This window comes from Carex rostrata, chromosome 12, assembly GCF_964058835.1.
Source record: "Carex rostrata chromosome 12, lpCarRost1.2, whole genome shotgun sequence".
Taxonomy (NCBI): Eukaryota; Viridiplantae; Streptophyta; class Magnoliopsida; order Poales; family Cyperaceae; genus Carex; species Carex rostrata.
Genome location: NC_135929.1, coordinates 1,274,705 through 1,296,164, shown reverse-complemented (window position 1 = coordinate 1,296,164; position 21,460 = coordinate 1,274,705). Strand labels below are relative to the sequence as shown.

Below are 21,460 nucleotides of genomic sequence, written 5' to 3'. Positions count from 1 at the left end.
AGAAATTCAGGAGTACGTTTATAATGTTTTACTATTTTTTTTTCCAATTAGGTCTCACTTTCTTATTTTTATTTTCACAATTCAAACAGTCAATTTAAATTGCTAAATATAATATTTCATATTAAAATGTATTTTAAGATCAAATTTTATATTTTTAAAAAAAATTTCAATACCTATAATAACATTATTTTTGAATAGTCTAGAATCTTAAAAAACATAATAATTTTGTATTTATCTAAAAGTAATCATTTTAAAAAATTATAAGATTCGATATATAAATATGTTTTAATATAAATATCATGTTAAGTTGTTTGAATTTGACTGTTTTAATATTTATGGAGATAAGAATGCGACACATAACTAAGACATTTGAACCATTTCAATCAAAAATAAATATGCTGTTATTTCTTTGAAATAATAGGATTCTATTATTTCAATCTTAGCTGACACTTGACCCATTTTAACAAGAAATAAATATGCTGTTATTTTTTTTTGGAATAATAGGATTCTATTATTTCAATCTTAACCGTTTAAATTTTTAATGCGCAGATCATAAATTTTTATGCACAAATCTCAATAAAATCAAGGAATAACATGAGATTTATTTCCATTTTAACCCTACCCAAATTTTGGGGCTAAAACCGACTTTTTCATTTCCGCATTTCGTTTTTGCCTCTCTTGCCTTCTTCTTCAATCACACATCCACACTTGTCCCCCGCCTTCTCCCTCCTCATTGTCTCAACTCCAGCAGTCAGCAGAGGCAGAGAGAAGAAGGGGTTATTACATTAGGGTTTAGATTCTCATTTGTGCTAACTTGTGCTGCGACTCGCATCTCCACCGTGCACTATGCCCTGGGCTCCTCGGCTGCGCTGTGCGGCTCGTGTTTCGCTCGCGACCTGACAGCCTGGTCCCACTCTTCCGCCTCGTCTCTCTGCAATCTGTCCCCGTCTCCTTGCCTGTTACCTATGTGGTAACTCCCAACTCGCAATTTGTATTTAATTGCTCATAGTGTGATATGAAATTCAAGAAAACATTCTAGTTAGGTTTTAAAGTGCGATCCAAAATTGAAATCAATTTTTGGTTATGAGGAACAATGAAGAGCATATTTGAAGGGGCATCCAATGTATTTTAATGATTTACTGGGTTAAACGTGACATTGCTCCTTGGTACTTGAGTAGATTATGTGGTCTTATATGAACTAAACTAGTGTAGCTTTTTTATTCCTCTCTCTTTTTTTTTCTTCTTCTTTCTTTTAGGTTTGGAGCGGAGAGGTGCATTGTGTTGCTGTTTAGCTGAACTCTTTTCTTTCTATGAGGTGAATGCTGATTGCTCTTGATACTAGCCATTATGATACCTGGTTTGGGCAAATTCCTAGTCCTTATATTTGGCTTCTTATGTCCTTTTTGTTCTCAAGTATTAAGTTTTTCAATGTTAATTATGCAAGAGACAGTGTTATTCAATTTCAGTGTCTGGTATTAATATGGCCATGCTTGGATTACCCTATTGGTTACCTGAGGTTTTGAAGTATGAGTTTAATTGCACAACAAACAGTAAAGTGTGGCATACCTTGGACATAATCAGACTGTTGATGCTCAGGTGTCCAATGTTTTAATCGAGGATAACTTTGGTTAGTATTACAGTAAGCAGTGGCCAAATCAACAGCAATTTGAGGGTCAATTCACTGTTTTTAAACCATTGCTATCCATATTTAAGAATTATCTCAGTTAGTGTGTGATGCATACGAAATGCCCACTAACAAATGACTTTCATTTTTTAATCCTGACCTATAATATAGGAATTGCCAGTCTCTCTCTCTCTCTCCCCTCTCTCTTTCTAAAGCCTAAACTCAGAATTTGCAACTTCAAAGCATGGATCTGTCAATCTCTGTCTTTCCATCTCTCGCTCTCTTCCTCCCGCTTTCTCCGGGTATTTGCATACGAAATGCCCACTAACAAATGACTTTCATTTTTTAATCCTGACCTATAATATAGGAATTGCCAGTCTCTCTCTCTCCCCTCTCTTTCTAAACCCTAAACTCAGAATTTGCAACTTCAAAGAATGGATCTGTCAATCTCTGTCTTTCTATCTCTTGCTCCCTTCCTCCCGCTTTCTCCGGGTATTTGCAATTCAGAGACACGGATCTGTAAGTTCATATCTCTCTTCCCCTTGTTCTCTCTCTCTCTCTCTCTCTCAGGACATTGCAATTGGAAACACAGATATGTAAATCTATCTCTCTCCCTCTCTGGACAAATCTCTGCCTTGTGTTAGACCTTATCCATCAAATACTTGTGTTTTCTGACCGTCAAGGGTTAGGTTAATATTAATGTGATCGTGTTCCCTCCCATGTCTCCCCAATTTGTTCATTCATGTGACTGACAATTTTTTTGGAAAAAAAGTGACTAACAAAAATTTGGATATGATTTCAGAAAAGTTTTGATTTTGATCATTCCTTTGATTAGGCTCTTTTGAGCTTTTCATTTCTTTATAATTTGATTCAAGATATACTTTTTAGGACGCTAGTTTTAGATTTCATATTGTAGAGACCTTTTATTTTAATTTGATTGCTACAACTATGTGCTAGCTAGAAGTTATCCTAAACATAATATGTTAATTCAAGTTTGAAGTGATTTTTTCACCTTAGAAAGGGACAGCTGACTTGTCCCAGTTTCACTTTTCACAATTATTCGCTTGGTTGTCAAATTGAAATTTGAAGTTCCTCAGTTATGGTTTAGTGAATAATTTCTCTACAAAAGGATTTATTTTATACTTGAACCTCTCTTTGTTACTGCTACATTTAATCTAGTATCTATTCTTTTGTTTATTATTTGCTATTTGTTGTGAAGTAAGAGCAGTTACTATTTCCGGGTTGAATTCATATCAATTTTTGTTTATTTTGGTCAACTATTAGGGTTTTGTACAACTCAAAAATCAGTGCTGCAAACATGTCCAGTATGACAAATTTTACCTGCTACATTTAGTAGAGTGAAGGTACCTTTATGGTATGGTACTGCAAGCCAATTTTGCAACTGACCCCTAATTTTGACCAATTGAATCTCATTTAGCCAAAGTACGCAACTCACTATTAATTCAACTAAAGTTCCCTCGATTAACCGTTGCATTAACTTGGATAAGCTGCAATTCTCCTTCATTGTTCAATTAACAAGAAGCAAAATCAAGGAAGATGAAAGGAACATGTTGGGGTTGTTGAATTTGTACAAACTAAGATTATTGTTTTTCCTTTTGTAGCTTGAATAGTTAATAGCTCATCAAGCTAGTGTCTGGCAGAAGTATTATCTCCATAAATTGAACAGGTGAGGTTATTTATATTGTCAATGACATGTGTATATAAAAAAATATGCTTTATGTAAGGTGTACCTTAGAAAATGAAAGAATCATGTAATTTCTATGGAAGACTAAAAAATAAGAACTATTAACTCTCACTGAATGTTTTTTTCTGGAAAATACATAAATCTCCCTCCTACACAATTGAGGAAGAAGGTAGACTCAATTTTGGTACTTGATTAAGAAACCAAAATAGGAGGCTGTAGTTGAAAGTTCCAAGTCTTTGTATGGTGACCCTAGATAATATTTTGTTTGTGTAGATTTTACAGAGGTTTTGTAGAGCTTTTAATATATATTGAGTTGGATTCAACTGTAATTTTGTAAGTTTCTGTAGTGATTGGTAAAGCATGACAAGATTAACATCTTAACATGGGTTTAGTACACACCGGCATCTTGCTTACCGATACCAGGCTAGTAGCCCCATGTGCAGTCGATTGATTTGTTCACTCTTATATTTCTGTTCATACTGGAGTTGGTATTGAGATTAGGTTTAAGATTAGGATTCTGATCTGGGATTGCACTAGCATTTGATTCACTCTAGTCCGCAATAACACTTTACTCTGGTCCTTGGCATTGTTTAAGCTGCTTGAATTAGACAGGCTGGGTTTAGGGTTAGGATTACTGTCAGGCTTGTTAAACATCTTCTGTGCTGTTCCCACTGGCCCGTCTGGAAGTCAATTGCATTGCGCACACTTTAGAATTAATTTTGCAAATCTACTTTCCTTCCAATTCAACCAATTTATTGTATGTTACGACTTTCTCAATTTCTGTTGTGATACTTTTCCAGGCCTTCTCACATCTGTCTTTGTTGTAATTCCTATGGAGTGCAACAAGGAAGAAGCTGTTCATGCCAAGGTGATTGCTGAGAAAAGACTCCACGACCATGATTATGCTGGTGCAAAAAAGATGGCACTAAAGGCAGAAAAATTATTCCCACAACTTGACAACATCTCTCAGCTACTGACTGTCTGTGAGGTACACTGCTCAGCTCAGTTGAAGGTCAATGGCCAGTACGATTGGTACAAGATCTTGCAAGTGGAGCCCCTGTCTGATGAGATCCTGATAAAAAAGCAGTACCGCAAACTGGCACTATTGTTACACCCTGACAAGAACAAATTGCCAGGTGCAGAGGCGGCGTTTAAGCTGGTTGCAGAGGCAAACAATACCTTATCTGACCGCTCTAAGCGATCAATTTATGATATCAAGAGGGACCACCTTGTTAGGCCTGCAGGCCCGCATCAGAACACAAATACCAATGCTTCTCCCAACTCTTGTAACAACTTCAATAGTGCAAATCAGCCACGACCACAACAGCAACCGCAGGCACAGGTGCAGCCTCAGCCTCGGCCACAGCCGCAGCCACAACCACAACCACAACCACAACAGGGCTTCAGTTTCTGGACAGAATGCCCTAATTGTAGGACCCAGCACCAGTTCTACCGCAGTATGTTATCTAAGATAGTGTGTTGTGTGAAATGCTCCAGGAACTTCATGGCAAATGCAGTGCCACATTCAAACCCCGGGCACATGTCTGGAGCTACGAATCAGCCTCAGCAGTTTAGAGCCCAAGCACAAACACAAAAGTCAGGAGTTGCATGGGCCACAAGGCACAGCACAAGAGGGATTAGGAAGCCTGACAGCAACCCTAATCCTAAACCAAGCACGTCCAATTCAAGCGGTTTGAACACTGTTACGGGCCGGAAGAGGGGCAAACGGGTTAGTGCGGATACAAGTGAATCAAATGCTGATGCAAGCCCAAACCAGAATCCTAACTCGGATGTTAACCCAACACGTGGTGATGGAGAGCAGACTGATGGTCGACCCCATGCTGCCAACCTCGATACGCCTCTTAGGAGGTCTCCACGTTACAAGCATGATGTTAATAGCAATGGTACTGAAGCAGGGATGTCGAGTCCTGCTAAGAAGGCAAGAGTTGAGGTAAAGAGTAAGGGTGATGGTTATGGCTCTGCTGATGCAACCAATACCATTACTAATGCTAGTAAGAGTGTTGAGAAGGACTTGAGAGAAAAGGACAGTGAGAAAGGGAAAGAGAAGGTGGGATCAAGTGAATCAGCTGTCGATGAGAATGCAGCTTCTCGAAATTCCAATGCAGGCACCTATCCTAATTCCTGTACAAAAACCAAAACTGGTACTGCTCTGTCAGAGGATTCCAAAGCCAAATTTGTGTACCCGGATCCAGAATTTTGCGATTTTGACAAGCTTAAAGATATAGAGAAATTTGTGGTCAATCAGATTTGGGCTCTTTATGACAACTTGGACGGAATGCCCCGGTTTTATGGCCGGATCCGTAATGTCTCCACAGAATCTGGCTTCAAGGTTAAGTACACCTGGCTCGAGCATAAGCCAGTTAATGAAGCTGAGGCCGCATGGTCAGATGAGGAGTTACCGGTGGGATGCGGTAACTATACTATGGGTGAAACTGAAACGACAAATGATCGCCTCGTGTTCTCTCACATGGTCTTGTTCGAGAAGGAGAAGAAGAAAGGTAGCTCATATGTCATATTACCTAGAAAAGGTGAGGTTTGGGCAGTCTTCAAGGACTGGGATATTAAATGGAGCCAGGGAACAAACAAAGAGAGGAATTATGAATATGAGATCGTGGAGGTACTCTCAGATTTCTCTCGTGCAAGTGGAATTAGAGTAGTTCCCTTGGTCAGGGTCCAGGGCTTCGTTAGCGTGTTTGCCAGGATTCTGAACTGGGTACCAGTTCACGTGCCACAGGGGGAGATACTTAGGTTCTCCCACAGCATACCAGCTTACCGTCTGAATGGTAGTGAGAGGGATGGTCTTCCAGAAGGTTCTCTCGAGCTCGACACGGTTGCCCTTCCAAGCAACTTTGGCACCGCCTTCCCAACAGTCCCCATTGACTTGATAAAGCCCCAAGCTCCATCCTTCTCCTTTAAGGACAGGAATGGCAGAAAGGAATCGGCAGAGCCTGGTGGTGGCTTTGACCCCTCGAATGGAAACACCAGTAAAACAAACAACAGCAATGAGCACACTACAACCCAGAGGTGTGAATCACCCCAGCCAAATACTGATGCACATTACGAGTATCCTGATGTAGAGTTTCACAACTTCGATACATACCGAACACGTGACCTGTTCCAGCGGGGCCAGATCTGGGCCCTGTATTCTGACCTAGACGCTTACCCAAAATACTATGGGTATATACGAAAGGTTGAGCCGGAGCCGTTCAAAGTGCATGTGAGCTGGCTCGAGGCAGATCCCAGGTCAGAGGTGGAGAGACAATGGCTGAATGCCACTTTCCCTGTCAGCTGTGGCAAGTTCAAGGTCACAGGTCAGCAAATGATTTTCAACAATCCTGACGCCTTCTCCCATATGGTCTCAGCAAGGCATTACAGGAAAGGAAACTATGAGATATTGCCTGAAGTTGGCGAGATCTGGGCAATCTACAAAAACTGGTCAGCTAGATGGACACTCTGTGACTTTGCGACATGTGAGTTTGACATAGTGGAGATTAAAGAGCAGAGAGAGGGGTCTACTGTAGTTTGGCCTCTGAGACAGGTTCTCAAGTATCAGTCTGTCTTTATGCCGGAAAGGTTAGGAGTGATTGGTTCAGGTAAACGGGAAATACCCGCAGGTGAGTACATTATTTTCTCACATAGGATACCTTCCTTTTGTTTGACAGAGGAGCGTGGTGGGAAGCTCAGGGGATTTTGGGAGCTGGACACTGCGTCAGTTCCAGATCAATTTTTATACCGTGACAATTCACTTGGTGTTTGACTGGATGTAGTTAGGATATATTTCTTAGCTTTTTGTTTATTTTTGTTTCCTTGGGCAGATTCATAGCAAGCATTTGAAAATATGTTGCTAGTTATAGATGTTAACTAATGCTTCCTTTTGCTGGTATAATGCAAGAAATGCATTTTGTGACATCGTATCCCTTCTGCTATGATGTTATAGATGTCCAATCATGCTATCAGGATCTGTTTGTCTTTGTGCAGTTGATATTTAATTATCTTTTTTTTTTTTAACAATGTTCAGGTTGGTAGCTGGTAAGTACTGGTTGTTTTAGGTCTTGGTTTTGGTACAGTTTGTCATGGTTATTAAAATGAGTTTCTAAACTTTTTGCCGAGTTTTTTATTAATAAAAAAAAAAAAAAAAAATATCGAAATACGGCATATATTTTTATTTTTGTCGAGAAATAAGTAGAATGGGTTGTATTATCCCGTCCAGCGGATGGGTCTAATTATCCCGTTCAAGTTATATTTATAATTAACACCCCTTAATCAACTTAGCGGTAAAAAAAAAAAAACGGACGGTATAATCTAACTCGTCCCGAAAACAAAGAAAAAAAGACGGATCTTTCGAAACAAAGAATGGAAGAAAATTCTCGGATGGGAAAGGAAAACCCGTCTGAGAATTCTAACTATATTATATTTTGTTTTTTATATTATTATATTATATTATAATATATTATATTATATTATATTTTGTTTTTTATATTATATTATTATATTAATATACTTATATATATATATATTATATTATTAGATTAGATTAGATTAGATTATTTTTTGTTTTTTAATTATATTACTATATTATATTATTTTTTGTTTTTATATCATATTATTATATTATGAGGAGGGTTCCAATGCCTCAGGCTTTTCATACCTCATATGTTAGATGTTTGTTTTTAAAGTCTAAATTGTCGATCCAAACCGTTCAACGTTGATACGTCTAAAAGGTATGGTAAAAAGCTTCAGTACAATGAGATGTACTTTTTAAACCTTTAACACGCGTTTGAGTTAAATTGCAAATGCACAATTCTATCAAAGTAGTATTTGAGGTGTCGAACCACAGGGAGTATTATAAAAACTTAGTTTAAAATTTAGTAATAAATTTCAGAAAATAAAAGAAAAGTAAAGTGCTATAAAAGTAAATTGGGGGGGGGGGGGTTTCGTTCTAACAATTCCTAATGTTGGGTTCAATACCCAAAAGAAAGGAGCTTGAAACAATAATTGTAAATAAAAATAAAAGAAAGGAATTTATTTGTTTTCAAGGTTTAGAGATCTAGGAGTCTTTGGTCTACAATCCCTTGCTAATTCTATTTAATCGATATTTGTTTGAATTCATGTATGATTTGACAAGGTTTCTAACCTAATATATTATTAAGGGTTACTTTCGTAAATTAATAACGTGCCTAAGTAATTCGGACTTCTCGATTATGTCCCTCACCCTAGCTACCTAGACCATAAGCTCTTGTTAGTATCTCATCTCCTCAAATATTGGTACTTCTCAATTAAGTTCATGATACCAATACCCGACTCGATTTGAGATGTCCTAATTAGGGTTTGACTTCACAGTTAGGTTCTTCACCAAGTCCCTAACCTTAATTTATATAGTTTCGGCTTAGATTAAATTGGTTACAATCTTAACCTAAACCTAGGGTATTTGCATTCATAGTTTGGTACTATCCTATTGATCACAGTCAATTTTGGTTCTTTCGAATCCAAAACGGGATACTACAATTCAAGTACTAACTATGTAATTAACACAGATTATTAAATCACAGAAATTAACAATCAAATCCCATAAAACAATTATAATAGAAACAAATAACCGAATAAGATAGAATTAAACAAGTTCATGCATTGACCTAAACCCCTAGAGAGAGAACTACTCTCTCTTGGAGAGATCCATTACAAAAGTTGGCAAAGTAAGAAGAAATGAAATAAAAGAAGAAATGAAATAAAAGAAGTAATTACACCCTTTAACAAATCAAAAACCTCTATCTTGCCGAATTTTGCTCAGGAAACCCTTATTCTCCTTGCTTGAAAGTTTTCCTTACTTTAGAATTTATCGCTAAGAATTGTGTGTGTGTAGAGAGAGAATGAGATAATGGATGTATGATGGATGTTGGATTAAACCTCCTCTTTTATAGCCAAGGACCATGCCCAATTAAGAGGCTAGGAAGTGGAGTTAGTGGGTGTTATATTTGGATTGTTTCCCCAGGATTGCCTTGTCTATATTTAGCTGTAAAACACGTCCATGAAGTGCCAAAAATAGAAACCTTGTTGAAACTGTGTAAATCTGGCTTTCTGCAAGTCCAGTGCGGATGGCTGATCCGCACTGCGTATGGTCTCACCCGCACTGAGGTCAAGTTTCCTTATTTAACTTCTACGAATTATTCTGAGTGCAGGTGGAACTGCGGATGGATGACCCGCACTGCGTGTGGATACTGCTTTTCTGAAGTTTCTGAAATCGGCCAAGTATTGAGTGCGTCTAGGCTCATCCGCACTGCGGGTGGAACTTCATCCGCACTAGGCTCGGACTTTTCCTGTGCAGCGCTTGGATGTTGGAAATGCGGCTAAGTACCCAATGCGGCAGCACTGATCCGCAGTGCGTGTGGTTGATCCGCACTGAGGGGTATTTTCACCATTTTTCATCATTTCCTACAATGAAAAGCCAAATAACCGTAGTAACTTGATTTCAGGTGTATTTTAATCACTTTATATTAAAAAATATAAGATATTTGAGGTTGTTTTATGATAAAATCTAGATCAAATGTGTATATAATTTATGCTTATCAAATGTGATATCCATACTAAAATATGATTAGAGATGAAATATTATATTTTTTGAAATTTTTTTTACTACTTTTTAAGATAGGTAGAAAATCATTGTTTTTTGAACGGTTCAAAAACATTGATTTTGTACCTATCTTAAAAAATAGTAAAAAAATCCAAAAAATATAATTGGAGGGTTCCAATACTTCATCTTTTTAATACCTCATCATATAATATATATAAAATCATAATATAATAATATAAAAACAAAAAATAATATAATAATATAATTTATATAAAATTATAATATTATATAATATAATATAAGAGGAGGGATCCAATGCCTCATCTTTTCATACCTCATCATACCTCATATTTTATATCTTCGTTTTCAAAGTTCAAATTGTCGATTCGAACCGTTCAACATAATATTTATACTAAAATATGCATGTAGATGAAATTTTATATTTTTTGGAACTTTTTACTATTTTTTAAGATAGGTACAAAATCAATGTTTTTGAACCGTTAAAAAAAAAAGTGATTTTCTACCCATCTTAAAAAGTAGTAAAAAAATTTCAAAAAATATAACATTTCATCTCTAATCATATTTTAGTATGGATATCACGTTGAACGGTTTGGATCGACAATTTAGACTTTAAAAACGAACATCTAGCATATGAGGTATGAAAGGCCTGAGACATTGGAACCCTCCTCACAATATAATAATATAATATAAAAACAAAAAAATATAATATAATAATATAATATATATAAGTATATTAATATAATAATATAATATAAAAAACAAAATATAATATAGTTATAATTCTCGGACGGGTCTTTCTTTCCCGTCCGAGTTTTTTTTTTTCCGAAAGATTCATCTTTTTTCGTTGTTTTCGGGACGGGTTAGATTATACCTTACCGCTAAATTGATTAAGGGGTGTTAATTAGAAATATAGCCTGGACGGGATAATAAGACCCGTCCGCTGGATGGAATAACATAACCCGTTCTACTTATTTCTCGACAAAAATCAAAAGTTATGCTGTATTTCGATATTTTATTTATTTATTTTCTATTAATAAAAAACTCGGAAACTTTTTGGGTCGGTACAGCGCAGGCACCAGGCTGTTGGCTACTTTTCATGTTGTAGGAGTGTAGACCCATATGAAATTGAATTCTATCACCTAAGGTAACAGATTATTTCTGTTTGGATCTGGACTGTCTGATCAGAATCCCCACAACTATTAAAGTGGTCCTGTGCGTCCCACCTTGGGCTAGATTGGTCCGGATTCCTATCAGACGGCTGTGATCCAAATAAAAATATTCTGTTACCTCAGAAAATATGGATTCTACGAAATTTGTGGGTTAGTACTAAGTTCAGGAAATTTAATACATTTTACATGGGAGAAAAGTTGAATTCTGTTTAAACACCCAAGTAATGTGGTCTGTACTTTTATGACAGTTGTAACTTTTTAGGTCACATAGGAAGTTTTTTTATTATATTTTATTTCAGAAAATGTTTTTCATTTTGTTTGGTCTGCGGTCGTGGCTATGATTTTTTGAATTTTAAGTTTCTATAGCAAAATTTTGTACATGTTTTCTACCAAAAATCCAACAATTGGACTTCCATCTTCGCCACAAGAGGAATATGGAGATAATGATAACTCTGCTCCTTTATCTCCAGTATACAATACTCGCATTTCTAAAGTTATGAATATCTGGTAAACGGTAGAAATTTCACAGGAAATCCACCAGTGCCTCATACCTATAGTCTTTCTCATGTTAAGAGAAAGCATCACCCATTTTATACTTCATGCTCTGTTTTGTGACCTCAAATGTGCCTCAACTAACAAGGTTTTAACTTCTCACCATTTTCTTTATACCTTTGATTTGAGACATGCATTGAGGCAGGTTACATGCACATGGAACGACTTCGTTTTGATCTTCGCACACTCGTAATATTTCGGAAAGTGTCTACATTCAAAATGCAGGGACCAGATATACATTTGACCTTCTGGAGCTGATTCTCTATACACACGACTAGTTGTGAAATACACCGTGGAAACGTAGCAACTAAGGTTATGGCTGTGGAGCTCATACTCTCTACAAAAAGTGTGCACTAATCTGCTAGTTCCACTGTTATCTCAATTTGAGTTCACATTTTGCCAATGTATCTCAATTCCTCACCAGATTAAAAGACCGTATTTTTCTTTTCCAGTTATATTAGAAGTCTGTCAGAATTCTAGTTTAAAGAGGCGAGGATAACAGTAATGGGTTTCTTACATGATGACAGGTAGGGAAATTGTACCTGAATGCAGGAGCGGATCCAAGATTTCTGATTAAGGATAGACACAAAATACTAATAAAATTATAATTTATTTTCCTCCTGACGAATTAGAACATAAAAACAAATAAGGATCTAAAAAACTCATGACGTGACCATATAAGCCATTTGTATGCTCATTAACATACATTTCAATTTTTTTAACTATCTTGATGTGTTATATAGTGCCCACAAAAACGCGGCAAATGAGAATGTGTATATTATGTCATGTTGTTCGTGCATGACATAATAAATCGCTTCCTCAATGTTTTTCTGAACTTAAAGGTATATATACATTTATATATTTTTCAATATTAAGCATAGTTGCTTCAAATATAATTAAATACACAATTAATTGTGCATGCTCTTCTATCATTTAAAAAATGCAGGACTTTCCCGCTAGCTACAATATCTCACGCATCGACGACATTCGCCTAGTGTGGGGTAAATTTTTTGTAAAGGAAGTATTGATTCAAAAAAGTAAAATAATTTAGGATGTGATAATTTGTAATAATTTAGATGTTTAATTCTAAGAATATGGTGTAAACTTTGCATGAACATGATATTTTTGTAATAATTTAGAATATGTATGATATTTGATAATTGCTTCTTACTATGCAAAAAAAAAAATTTAGGACGTGTAATAATTTTGGATGCTAGCAAATATATATGAAAACTGGTCAAATAAAAAACATATTTTTTTTTATTCAATATAACATCAGGATCAGTTGTTTGGAAACTGGCCAAATAAAAAACCCACCTCTTGGTTAGGATGCCAGCAAATATATATGGAAACTGGCCAAATAAAAAATTCACATCTAAAAAGGTATATGGTGCTCCCATATTGTTTGAGTGGTCTCCCACATGTATTTATAATTTTATATGGTGAGAGTACGTTTGGGAGATTTGGTTGGAAAAAATTATTTATATAAAAATTGTTCACCTCATAAGTATAAATTCTTAAAAAAAAAAATCAATGATAAAACTTTTGCGGCTACCCAGATAGTTATGATAGTTATGATGCAAAATTTTTGTGTATACTTAAGTGCAAGTACTGTTATTAGCTTCCAATTAATTAATATGCCTTCCAAGTTACAATAAACAACAAATATTAAATTAAGAGTATGGCTACGGTGCTATGAGTTGCATAGAGGACTACGGTGCTACGGCTCAATATTTGAGTTTTCAAAATCCTAACGGTCGATCCGAACCGTTCATCTTGTTGTCCATATTAATATGTGTTTGGAGACCAAATTTTACATTTTTTGAAAAAAAATTTACTATTTTTTTAGATAGGTAGAAAATCAAATATTTGAATGGTGCAGGATTTTTTTAGATCAATTGATTTTCTACCTATCTAAAAAAATAGTAAAAAATTTTCAAAAAAAATGTAAAATTTGGTCTCCAAACACATATTAATATGGAGAACAAGATGACGTGTTCGGATCGACCGTTAAGATTTTAAAAAATTAAATATTGAGCCGTAGCACCGTAGCCCTCTATGCAACCCATAGCACCGCAGCCTTACTCTTAAATTAATATACAACATATCCTACATATGTTTTTTTCCTTTATTGTACTCCTCTGATTGTCATGTTAGAAATTAAAATGTCTTACGAACCAAGTTATTTTGGGCTGAAATTAATAGTTTAATTTCTGAAATTAAATATGAATTAAATCGTATTGTGTCGCATGGATTACGGGCCATAATTCTACACTCTCCAAATAGGGGTAGTTGAAATGGTGCATACAACCGAAATGGTGCAACCTAGCTAATAGGTGCATACAGATCTATTGGGCTATGTGTGTGCGCGCGCGTTAGAAGTTCATATTTGATCTGATTATCTAAACATAAAAACCGAGAGAGAAGAGGAGGTTGTTTGTTCAGTGCTAGCACATCGATCGACGGTTGTTTGTCAAATTGTTTATGTAGATGCCGATAGAAACATAACTGCTATATATTATTGCGTACATTCAACATGATAGTGAGAAAAGAATGATTACGCGCGCTAGAGTTGTAAAGAACTTCCGTTGCACTTCTAGTGATAACTTCTATCTTAGATTTAATTTTACACTAAAATTCTTACTCGACAGAAACTAAATTGAATTGTAAACTAAAAATAATATCCGAATTCCTAACATGCCAATCAGTTAATAAGGTTGAAATGTGACCCGGTAACTAGAGCAAATTAAGCAAGTGACATGCATGTAGTTCTGATATTTGCACCAGAACCCAGTCGTTAAAGAAGAATGATGTGCTATATATATATTTTGAACAAATCAGCAAGTACTGATCAACAAGTCCCAAAATAAATCAAACCAAGAGAACTGAAACCAATTATACATATTTAAATAATATCTCATGATCATATCATATGATCATTTCATCATTGTATATATATTATAGACAGCCGTTACATTTATGAGCGCAGGACTAAATTTGAGTCCGCTTCTCATGTATTAATTAAAAGCATCGATGTTTTATACCGTAGCTTAGTTTCCAGATAAATTTACTTTGGATCATATAGTTATTTGACCTTAGCTAATCAAGAAGGCTTCACCAAACAGGAAGCTCATTACTTGACTCGCTCATAATCGAACGAACTACTAATTACTCTGTAGAGCTAATAAGCAGGTACAGCAGGAGTGGCAGGAGCAGCAGGAACGGTAGAACCACCATAACCGCCACCTATTGAGTGAGTTGAGTCTGAACCGCCTGTTGAGCCTGAGCCTGAACCACCGCCATAACCACCACCATAACCACCACCTATTGAGCCTGAGCCTGAACCACCGCCATAACCACCGCCATAACCACTACCATAACCACCACCTATTGAGCCTGAGCCTGAACCACTACCATAACCGCCACCAATTGAGCCTGAGCCAGGAGTTGAACCTGAACCACCATAACCGCCATAACCGCCACCTATTGAGCCTGAGCCAGGAGTTGAACTGCCTGTCGAGCCTGAACCACCTATTGAGCCTGAGCCTGAACCGCCCACTGAGCCCGAACCACCTATTGAGCTAGAGCCAGGAGTTGAGCCCGAACCGCCATAACCACCACCTATTGAGTCTGAGCCAGGAGTTGAGCTTGGTGGTGAACTTGAGCCAGGAGTTGATCCTGAACCGCCTGTTGAGCTTGGTGGTGAACTTGAGCCAGGAGTTGATCCTGAACCACCTGTTGAGCCTGAACCACCTATTGAGCCTGAGCCTGAACCACCTGTTGAGCCTGAGCCGCCTGTTGAACCTGAGCCTGAGCCTGAGCTTGAGCCGCCTGTTGAACCTGAGCCTGAGCCTGAGCCTGAGCCTGAGCCAAGAGTTGAACCTGAACCGCCATAACTGCCACCTATTGAGCTTGAACCGCCTGTTGAGCTTGGCGGTGAGCCTGAGCTAGGGGTTGAGCCTGAGCTAGGAGTTGAGCTTGAACTGCCTTTTGAGCTTGGGGGTGAGCCTGAGCTAGGGGTTGAGCTTGAACTGCCTTTTGCGCTTGGCGGCGAGCCTGAGCTAGGGGTTGAGCTTGAACTGCCTTTTGAGCTTGGGGGTGAGCCTAAGCTAGGGGTTGAACTTGAACTGCCTTTTGCGCTTGGCGGCGAGCCTGAGCTATGGGTTGAGCCTGAGCCATGAGTTGAGCTTGGTGGTGAACCTGAGCTAGGTGTTGAGCCGTAGCCAATAGTTGAGCTTGGTGGTGAGCCTGAGCTGGGGGTTGAGCTTGGTGGTGAGCTCGGGCTAAGGGTTGAGCCTGAGCTAGGAGTTGAGCTTGAACCGTCTTTTGAGCTTGGTGGTGAGTATGAGCTTGGAGTTGAGCTTGAACCACCTTTTGAGCTTGGTGGTGAGCCTGAGCTAGGGTTTGAGCTAGAGTTAGGAATTGAGCTTGAACCACCTTTTGAGCTAGGGGTTGAGCTTGAACTGCCTTTTGAGTTTGGCGGTGAGCCTGAGCTAGGGGTTGAGCCTGAGCCAGGAGTTGAGCTTGAACTGTCTTTTGAGTTTGGCGGTGAGCCTGAGTTAGGGGTTGAGCCTAAGCTAGGAGTTGAGCTTGAACTGCCTTTTGAGCTTTGTGGTGAGCCTGAGCTAGGTGTTGAGCCGTAGCCAGGAGTTGAGCTTGGTGGTGAGCTTGAGCTTGAACCACCTTTTGAGCTCGATGGTGAACTTGAGTCAGGAGTTGAGCTTGAACCGCCTTTTGAGCTCGATGGTGAGCCTGAGCTAGGAGTTGAGCTTGAATCGCCTTTTGAGCTCGGTGGTGAGCCTAAACTAGGAGTTGAGCTTGAATCGCCTTTTGAGCTCGGTGGTGAGTCTAGGCTTGGAGTTGAGCTTGAATCGCCTTTTGAGCTCGGTGGTGAGCCTGAGCTTGGAGTTGAACTTGAACCACCTTTCGAGCTTGGCGGTGAGCCTGAGCTAGGAGTTGAGCTAGAACCAGGAGTTGAGCTTGAACCGTCTGTTGAGCTTGGTGGTGAACCTGAGCTAGGGGTTGAGATTGATCCACCCGTTGAGCTGGACGGTGAGCTCGAACCAGAACTACCGGAAGAACCGGCAGAGCCGGCATTGATGGTGCCACAAACATACATTGACAGCTTAGCAAAGGCCATGAACTGTTTGGTCAGTTTCTCAATTGTTGCTCTAGTAACAGCATCGGTTCCTCTGCAACCAGAGTTGCACTTAGTTGCTTTCTCGGATGCAGTTTTCACGCATTGCATCACTGTGCTCAAGTCTGATTGCGACATCTTCTGTTTTCCTTGCAACACCTAATTTCACGTACATAATTTGAAATGATTTATATATTAAATCAAAATTTACCTTCGTTATAAATTCCAAACATTCTTATGTATGTTACCTTAGATGACTTATCAAGCTCCTGAACTGCAACATTGAAGCTTTCGGTGCATGTGCTCACACACACAGCGTTGGCTTGCTTACCGGTTGAGCTTGAACTGTCGCCTGACCCTGAGCTCGAGCCTGAACCTGAGCCTGAGCCCCATCCACCATTTGAGCCGCCCCAACCACCATCTGAGCTGCCCCAGCCACCTCCCCAGCCTGAGCCGCCGCCTCCGCCTCCGCCACCGCCACCGCCACCGCCACCGCCACCACCACCGCCACCACCGCCACCACCACCGCCACCACCGCCGCCGCCGCCTCCGCCACCGCCCCAGCCACCAGCCCAGCCTGAGCCGCCGCCGGCGCCTGAGTCAGAGCCAATATTTGGTATGAGGTGGAGAAGGCTGTTACCACATACCTTTGCGGCATTGACGGTGTTCAATGTCAAAGAAATAACGTTAACCGCAGCAGAGATTTCTCCGGTGGTAGCGTGCATGTAAGCAGATTTGAAATCCTGCATGCATTTTTCATAATTAAATTGACCGCTGCATGATGGGATCATGAGAGGGTTGATAATTGTGGATACAATATTTGTTGCACTGAGAGATAGGAGAGAGACAATGAGGAGGAAGCTGATAGAGTTGCCTGATGATGTCATTGTTATAGAGATGGATTGTAATATTTGATTTGTGATGAAAGCATGGGTTTGCTGAAGATAATTTATAGAGGGAGATCATTGACCAAATGACCATTTTTTCTATTCTTAGTCCACAGTTGTATGTGCTCTCCTTATTTTCAGTTTTTTCAATAGACCACGAACGTACGGTTAGTTTTTACATGCATGGTAACGGTATAATTGCTCTAATTTGTTCTTCTTTTTCCTTTTTTCTGCTTTTAGGCTAGAGGCGAGGCATGAATTTCTCTCTTCCGCTTATTGATTCGCATATTTATTTGAAAATTGTACCTGCTTGTACTTGCTACGTACATTTGGTAAATTATAAAAAAAAGGAATAAACTAGCAAAAAAATTGATATATTAATTATTAGCAATATGTCCAACACCACAACATTCTGTTTTTTTTTTTTTATATATATATATAATTTCATTATTTGTAGCTAAATGTGAACCTGAGATGTTTCTTGGGCACACAACCCCCTAATGGCATGTCTTACTCATTTTTATAATTTAATGATAAAAAGGAATGCTGCTGCTCAATGAAACTTGTTTAGATTCATCCAAGTTGAATTTGAACACGACAAATCACTGAAGAATACATAAATATTAAAATAAGCTAATTAAGGAGTTCAACAAAATACATAAATAAATAAATAAATATAGAACGTTGGCTGCCGGAATGAATAATGAAATTTCGTCTAATTATTATATGTGCCCCAGTGGAAAGAAGGGTTTTCTTTGAAAGCAACGAAAAGGTAATTTTAACATTCAAAGGGCATGTTATGCTTGAAATATTTATATAGACTGCTAGATGTGCTATCGGGTTGGGTCGGGTCCGGATACTATTATATTTGAACCCATATCCTAAAAGTGTTCGGGTCCGAATTTTGATTCATACATTTATCTGTTTTAACTCAGGTCGGGTCTGGATCCGGATACCTATCTACCCGTAGATATTTCGGGTCCAGTCTTTCGGTTCTGGGTCATGGGAGGAGCCAGCTATATCCAGGGGTAGGTAGTCGCCTACCCCTGAATTTTGAAATACGGTACTAAGTTCCTATATAGTTGGTTTGGATTTTTGTTTTGTCTACCCGGATTTGAGTTTTGCCTACTTCTGTCTGAGTCAAAGCTCTCCATTAGTAAAATTGGCCGAGTCCTTACAATTTTGGTAGTCTTTCATCAATCTATTTTGAAATATACCAACTAGAGGAAAGTGAATAAGAACGATATGATAGTGGGACCACAATAAATTTGTTATTTTTTGTGAAAGGAATAGACTAAAATATTTTATAAAGTAACATAATAAAATTTAATGTAATGCATTAAATTATTTTTATTACGTTTAACTATTTAAAATGAGCTAAATTTTAATAGAAGAGTATTGTGAACTATGCTTCAAAGTAAATTTAAAAAAAAATCGAGTTTTTAATCTAATTCGGTTGATTTCTACTGATTTTCTCGATTTTAATTCATGGTTAATTATCGATTCGGCTTCCAATGAAAGTTATTTAATAATATAAATAAAATAATAATAATTAATATGATAATAATTTATTTTGCCTACCCCTGATGAAAATTCTAGCTATGCCACTGTTCTGGGTAGATAGATACTCATAACTTGTTTGTAGATTATCGGGTCTGGTTCGGATACGGGGCGGTTCCGGATCCGGAGCGGATATTTGTCAGAAAAAATCAGGAGGATAGAGAGAAAATAACTTTTGAAAATAAAAATATTGAAGAAGAGATATAATTTTTAAAAAGTAAAATATTAGAGATGACAATTTCCTTTTCTATGGTTTAAAAAAATCTATGAATGAAATATTAATAATTTGTAGAAAGGATATATCAATGGGCAATAAATTTTCATTATTATGCAGAGGATATTAAGGCAAATATTGAAGGATGTATTCATAGTAATAAATTTTCTTTCGGTTCTGTTAGCAGAGCTCACTTGTTGCCCTACGATATCAGGTGCAAGGTTATTGGATTAATCTGAAATTCATAACTAGGAATTAAATCGTAACTCGATGTGCATTTTGAATATTTGATTGACTGCATTGATTGAACTGTTGCATCATATGCATAACCCAATACAACTGAAACTGAATTACAGGTAAATCTATTGACTATCATGTTGATATTGTTTATCGATTGGTTGATTCTTATTATAAATGATTGATTGAGACCACAGTGATTGAATTGGATGAATATGAAATACTGTAATCCTTGAACCTCCATATAGTGGAGAAAAATGATTAATATATCGTAAAGTCTAGCTAGCTACTAGACTTTACTCCATGACCCTTATGCGCATATGGTGAATGGCCCCAACTGAATCCAGTACCGGTTGGATAGGGGATATTGAATAAATTGTGAATTGTGACTGTGAGACTAATGAACTGTGGTTACTGTCTTATCATTGATTTCTACATTGATTGAACTGTGGTATAAGCCCTGACACGACAGATACATGTTATTGTATCTATAGTGTTACCATATTAGAAATTGTAAAGTTAAGAAACCAAACGTTACTAGACTCAGTGGTCGTAAAGATTAGGTCCTAAACGTTACCAAACTTAAAGGATTAAAAGATTTTGACCCAAACCATTTATTCTAATAAGATTCTTGAAATTCTGATTTATTTCTGTAATTTTTGTTATTCAATTGGATTCTATTATTGAGCATTTGCATTCGTCATTATGAAATGAACTATTTATTTCTCGTGCGGTGATTTCATTCTGAATATAGATTTCATTCGAATCCAATAATCTGAGTGGCAATCAGCACTGAGAAATAATTTATTATTTCTCACTTGTTTCCCCTTGTGGGTTACAGGTTCATTATGCGAAGTCAGAGAAACGCTTTCGGGTTATTATTGGCAGCAGGGCCACCTAAAGGTATGGGATTTGGGTTTATTATATCTGACAGGGTGCAGAGAATATATCTCTAGCATCATCCACTATAAAATGTCAGATAATTATTGTGAATAAATTGGGATGTGGCAAAAATAATGGATGCTATTGGCAATGCATAAAAAGATCCATGCCTTATGTTACGTATATTGTTATGGTAAATAGATGCGGTAGGAACTGTCGCGCCTCTGGATCGGGGGTGTGACATATTCATCCCTTATCGAGAAAGTATTCATCCTCATTGTGCAAGTATCACTCATCCATTTTTTACATGTTTTTGGAGATGGTTTTTTTTTCCTCCGTTCAATCTAACCAATATTTATCAAGATCTGTAAGGAATTTTGCAAAGTTAAAATCACGAACGTTTTCTACACAATTTTATCTTTCAAATGAGATCCATGATGACATATTTTCGAGTTATCTGTTACACAAGTATTCATCATTTATCGAGAAAGTATTCATTCTCGTTGTGCAAGTGCAAATATAAAAACTGGACACATTACTCATCCATTTTTACACGTTTTTAGAGGTGGATTTTTTTTCTCCGTTCAATCTAACTAATATTTTCTGACGATCTGTGAGGAATTTTACAAATCTAAAATCACGAACGATTTCTACACAATTTTATCTTTAAAACGAGATCTATGATGACATACTTTCGAGTTGTCTGTTGCACAAGTATTAATATCTTATCACGCAAGTATTCATACCTAAGATATAAAGTATTTATTCATACGCGTTGAAGTATTCATATCTAAGACATCAAGTATTCATTCATGTACCTCTATTTTTGTAAAAAAAATTATTTTTATGTCATTTACTTAGTACGCCGTGGCCTAATTCACCA

At 37.5% G+C, this 21,460-nt stretch overlaps 2 protein-coding genes and 1 long non-coding RNA gene across 10 annotated transcripts; 2 read left to right on the top strand and 1 right to left on the bottom strand.

Moving 5' to 3' along the window:
* The first annotated feature begins 674 nt into the window (after window positions 1-674).
* On the top strand, window positions 675-7,327 carry LOC144562898 (uncharacterized). 8 transcript variants are annotated; one of them, XM_078312245.1, is made up of 5 exons: window positions 723-970; window positions 1,257-1,315; window positions 2,909-3,067; window positions 3,247-3,311; window positions 4,130-7,327. In XM_078312245.1, the coding sequence occupies exon 5, from the start codon at window positions 4,162-4,164 to the stop codon at window positions 7,105-7,107; it is 2,946 nt and encodes a 981-aa protein (XP_078168371.1). In that variant the 5' UTR covers window positions 723-970; window positions 1,257-1,315; window positions 2,909-3,067; window positions 3,247-3,311; window positions 4,130-4,161; the 3' UTR covers window positions 7,108-7,327. The 8 variants fall into 8 exon arrangements, 6 of the variants coding, with proteins under 6 accessions (XP_078168370.1, XP_078168371.1, XP_078168373.1 ...); XM_078312244.1 differs by lacking the exons at window positions 2,909-3,067; window positions 3,247-3,311 and adding an exon at window positions 2,041-2,143 and having other exon boundaries at window positions 675-970; XM_078312247.1 differs by lacking the exon at window positions 2,909-3,067.
* A 7,871-nt stretch (window positions 7,328-15,198) lies between these two features.
* On the bottom strand, window positions 15,199-17,153 carry LOC144562986 (uncharacterized; the record flags this gene model as incomplete). The annotated part of the gene is made up of 3 exons (XM_078312357.1): window positions 17,046-17,153; window positions 15,552-16,956; window positions 15,199-15,518 (listed from the first exon to the last, which is right to left on the bottom strand). Coding segments are annotated over exons 2-3 (1,704 nt in total), but the record flags the coding sequence as incomplete, so codon positions are not given.
* Window positions 17,154-19,635: 2,482 nt separating this feature from the next.
* Window positions 19,636-20,756, top strand: LOC144563434 (uncharacterized). The gene is made up of 2 exons (XR_013514352.1): window positions 19,636-19,672; window positions 20,537-20,756. It is a non-coding gene; the product is annotated as an uncharacterized LOC144563434 (long non-coding RNA).
* Window positions 20,757-21,460: the final 704 nt, after the last annotated feature.

Bases quoted from the DNA above. Each gene is read 5' to 3' on its own strand.
- LOC144562898 (XM_078312244.1), top strand. From the start codon at position 2,059: ATGGATCTGTCAATCTCTGTCTTTCTATCTCTTGCTCCCTTCCTCCCG. The intron at 2,144-4,129 runs GTAAGTTCATAT...ATACTTTTCCAG, and splicing joins CAATTCAGAGACACGGATCT to GCCTTCTCACATCTGTCTTT.